At 43.0% G+C, this 3,685-nt stretch overlaps 1 protein-coding gene across 1 annotated transcript in view; it reads right to left on the reverse strand.

Moving 5' to 3' along the window:
• RPF2 (ribosome production factor 2 homolog) overlaps positions 1-211 on the reverse strand; it is a 35,848-nt gene extending 35,637 nt beyond the window's left edge. Inside the window, exon 1 of the mRNA XM_005883748.2 lies at positions 89-211. Coding sequence (XP_005883810.1) covers positions 89-111 — 23 coding nt within the window. The 5' untranslated portion in view covers positions 112-211. The remainder of the gene's footprint in view (positions 1-88) is intronic.
• Between the last annotated feature and the right edge of the window lie 3,474 nt (positions 212-3,685).

A 3,685-nucleotide genomic window follows, 5' to 3' on the forward strand; every position in this document is an offset into this window, starting at 1 on the left:
GAAGCGGGGTGCAGTGGCCACAGCACCCCACCCCCCGCAGGGGCCCCGCTACCCTGCGCTCCCCGCAGCAGGGAGTCGGCGAACTTACACAACCCGATCCAGAGCGTCCATCGCTACCGCAACCGGAGCTGCGCGAACACACGTGTGCCGGGTGATTACTCCAGAACAGGTCGGTGCCCGGAAGAGTCGGGCCCGGGACTTTCAGTGACGTCACTTCCCGCGGCCGCCGCGCTGTGGACGCCGGGAGGCGCTGGCGGGCTTTGCGGGTGGAATCGCGTGGTTTCCTAGGTTGCGAGGTTTTGCGACGCCTCTGGCCCGGAATTTAAAGCTCTAAGTAACAAGGCGTCTAGCAGCTTCACGTGCACACCTGTGTGTCTGTCCTGAGTCACATATTCGGGGAGCAGGTGTTACTCTTCTAGGAATCCCCCAGGATGGTAAGAAGGTTGATAGGTACTCAGGTGGTCACTACAAATATCAATGTGAAATGTGCGCTGGTTACTCCACTGTGAGATCAGTGAGACAAGTGTATAACTACCTGGCACATAAAGGGTGTGCATAAAAGCATACTGCTGATTATGATTTTTTCCCAATTTTTGAATTGCCATATGCGTAACGTACCATTAAATTTGCCCCTGTAAAGTGGTAAATTCAGTGGTTTTTAGTATATTCAAAAGGATGTGCAACCATCACCACTATCTAACTCCAGAATGTGTTCTCCCCAAAAGGAAACACCCACCTTTGTAAACCAATAGCACTCTCCCTTTTCCCCTCCTGCCATCCTCTAGCAACCAGTAACCTATGTCTCCATGGATTTGCATATTCTGAGAATGTCATATCAATGGATTCGTAAAATATGTGGCCTTTTGTGTCGGGTTTGTTTCATTTTGCATGATCATATGTGTTCATGTGTAAAGCTCATACATGTTGTAGTATGTACCAGCAATTCACTTGTTTTTTTGAGGACTGAATAATATTCCATTCTATGGATATTCCACATTTTGTATATCCACTCAAAAAGTTATGGGGGAGCATTTGAGATCTTGTTTCCATCATGTCAGTTTGGCACAAATAAACTCATAAAATTCTCAAAAAAATGTATGGACATTTGGATTGTTTCCATTTTTTGAGTACCTGTATTATGAATTATGCTGTTTTGAACATTCCTCTACAAGTTTTTTTTTAGTAGACTTTTATTTTCACTTCCCTAAGAGTATAATTGCTGGGTCATATGATAACTCTGTACTTAACATTCTGGGGAATTATCAAACTATTTTAACCTGCACCATTTTACATTTCCATTAGCAATGTGTTTGGTATTGGTTTTTCTATTGCTGCTGTAACAAATTGCCACAAATTTACTGGCTTAAATAACACAAACTTATTATGTTACAGTTCTGAAAGTCAAAAGTCTGAATTTAGTTTTGCAGTTCAAAAATTAAGATGTCAGTAGGGCTGCATTCTCCCTGAAAGCTCCAGGATAATCTGTTTCTTTGCCTTTTCTAGATTCTAGCTGTCTGCACTCCTTCATATTCTTCCATCTCCAAAGGGCATCAATTGAGCTTATTTCCATGGTCACATCTTTTTCTTGGACACTGACACTACTGATTCCCTCTTATAAGACCACTGTGATTATATGGGGCACACCTGAATAATTCATGATAATGAACCCATCTCATGCAGCATGTTTTCTTTAGCATGCAAGGTAACATTCAGAGATTCCTGAGTTTAGAAATGGACATCTTTTGAGGGGAAGTTTAGTCTATCAACCACAGATTCCAATTTCTCTACTTCTCACCAAAATTTGCTATTGTCCATCTTTTTTTTTTTAATTATGCCATTCTTGCACTGGCCGGGCATAGCTCAGTGGTTGAATATCAACCTATGAACCAGGAGGTCACAATTGATTCCTGGTCAGGGCACATGCCTGGTTTGTGGGCTCGATCCCCAGTGATGGGTGTGCAGGAGGTAGCCAGTCAATGATTCATCATTGATGTTTCTATCTCTCCTCCTTTCATCTCTGAAATCAATAAAAAATTATATTTAATAAATAAATAAATTGGGAGCATGGAATATGAATAGGAAATAAGAGCTTTTAAGACCTGAGAGTGAAAATCTTATTTTGGATTTGAGAAGACTGGGACCTCTGCTACCTTGATATTAAAAAAAATTTTTTTAACCCTCACCTGAGGATATGTTTTTATTGATTTTTTTAGAGTGAGAGGGAGGGAGGGTGGAGAGAGAGAGAGAAAAAGAGAGAGAGAGGAATATTGATGTGAGAGAGCAACATTGACTGCCTCCTATATCTACCTCAACTGATATAGGAATCAAACCAGAAACCTTTTGTTGCATAGGACAATGCCCAATCAACTGAGCCACACTGGACATTTTTATTAATGATATGCAAGTATGGCTATATTAAACCCAGATACAAAATACCAGTAACCACCACCACCCCCCCAAATATAAACAACAGAAAAACATTTTTTAACAAAAAACAGTACCAAGAAACTACAAATTGTCATTAAAAAGATATATTTGCCCTAGCCAGTTTGGCTCAGTGAAGAGAGAATCAGCCTGCAAACCAAAGAGTCCTGGGTTAGATTCCAGTCAAGGGTACATACCTCGGTTACAGGCTCCTCCCCAGCCCCGGGCAGGAGGCAACCAATCGATGTGTTTCTCTCTGTCTTTCCCTCTCCCTTCCGCTCTCACTAAAAATCAATGGAAAAATATCCTCAAGTGAGGACTTTAAAAAGGTATATTCACTCTGCATTGAGTTAATAATGTAAAGTGTACTTCTAGACAATTTTATAAACAGGATTTTCTTATTCTGCAAGAAGATATTGGTAGAAGTCATAAGAGTCATAAAATCTATTTCCAAAAGCATTTCTGAAAGACTACTCTAGGTGAGCCTGACACATTAAGAAGCTTGTTCAGTTTCACATAAGCTGATGGAACAAAAGGAAATGAACAGTAAATTCTTAAAAATGTTAAACTGCTGCTGAATGAATAGAAAACCATATATCTACTATTTCACTAAACTGTCAATAAATTAGGATCAGTCATCTACACTAATAAAAGACAAACATGCAAATTGACCATACCTTCGCTACACCTTAAGCCACACCCACCAGCTGATCAGAGTGACTATATGCAAATTAACCCAACCAAGATGGCGGCCGGCAGCCATGGAGCTGGAGCAAGCAGGATGCTTGATTGCCCCAATGATGGAGGAAGCCAAGCTTCCCGCCTGCCGCGGCCGGCTCTAAGCTACACTCAAAGCAACAAAGTTTCAATTATAGAAGATAAATAAACCCCAGATATCTGCTTTCAGCCAGCCGTGGCCATGGAGCTGGAGCAAGCAGGAGGCTTGGTTGCTCCAGTGATGGAGGAAGCCAAGCTTCCCGCAGCCGGCTGTAGCCTCCGCAAAAGGCAACAAAGTTTCAATTATAGAAGGTAAATAAATCCCAGAATAAAAAAGAAAAAGGAAAAAAGGAGAGGCTGGGGGCTTCAGTTGCCAGGGGGCTTGGCCAGCCTGAAAACAGCCATCAGCCCCACACCCAGGCTGGCCACACCTCCATGGGGTGAGGGTCCCCACTGCGGGGGGGCTTGACCAGCCTGCAAACAGCCATCAGCCCCTCACCCAGGCTTGCCCGGCACCCCAGTGGGGACCCCCACCCTGAAGGGG

Source organism: Myotis brandtii, unplaced genomic scaffold (genome assembly GCF_000412655.1).
Source record: "Myotis brandtii unplaced genomic scaffold, ASM41265v1 scaffold8, whole genome shotgun sequence".
NCBI classification, from domain to species: domain Eukaryota; kingdom Metazoa; phylum Chordata; class Mammalia; order Chiroptera; family Vespertilionidae; genus Myotis; species Myotis brandtii.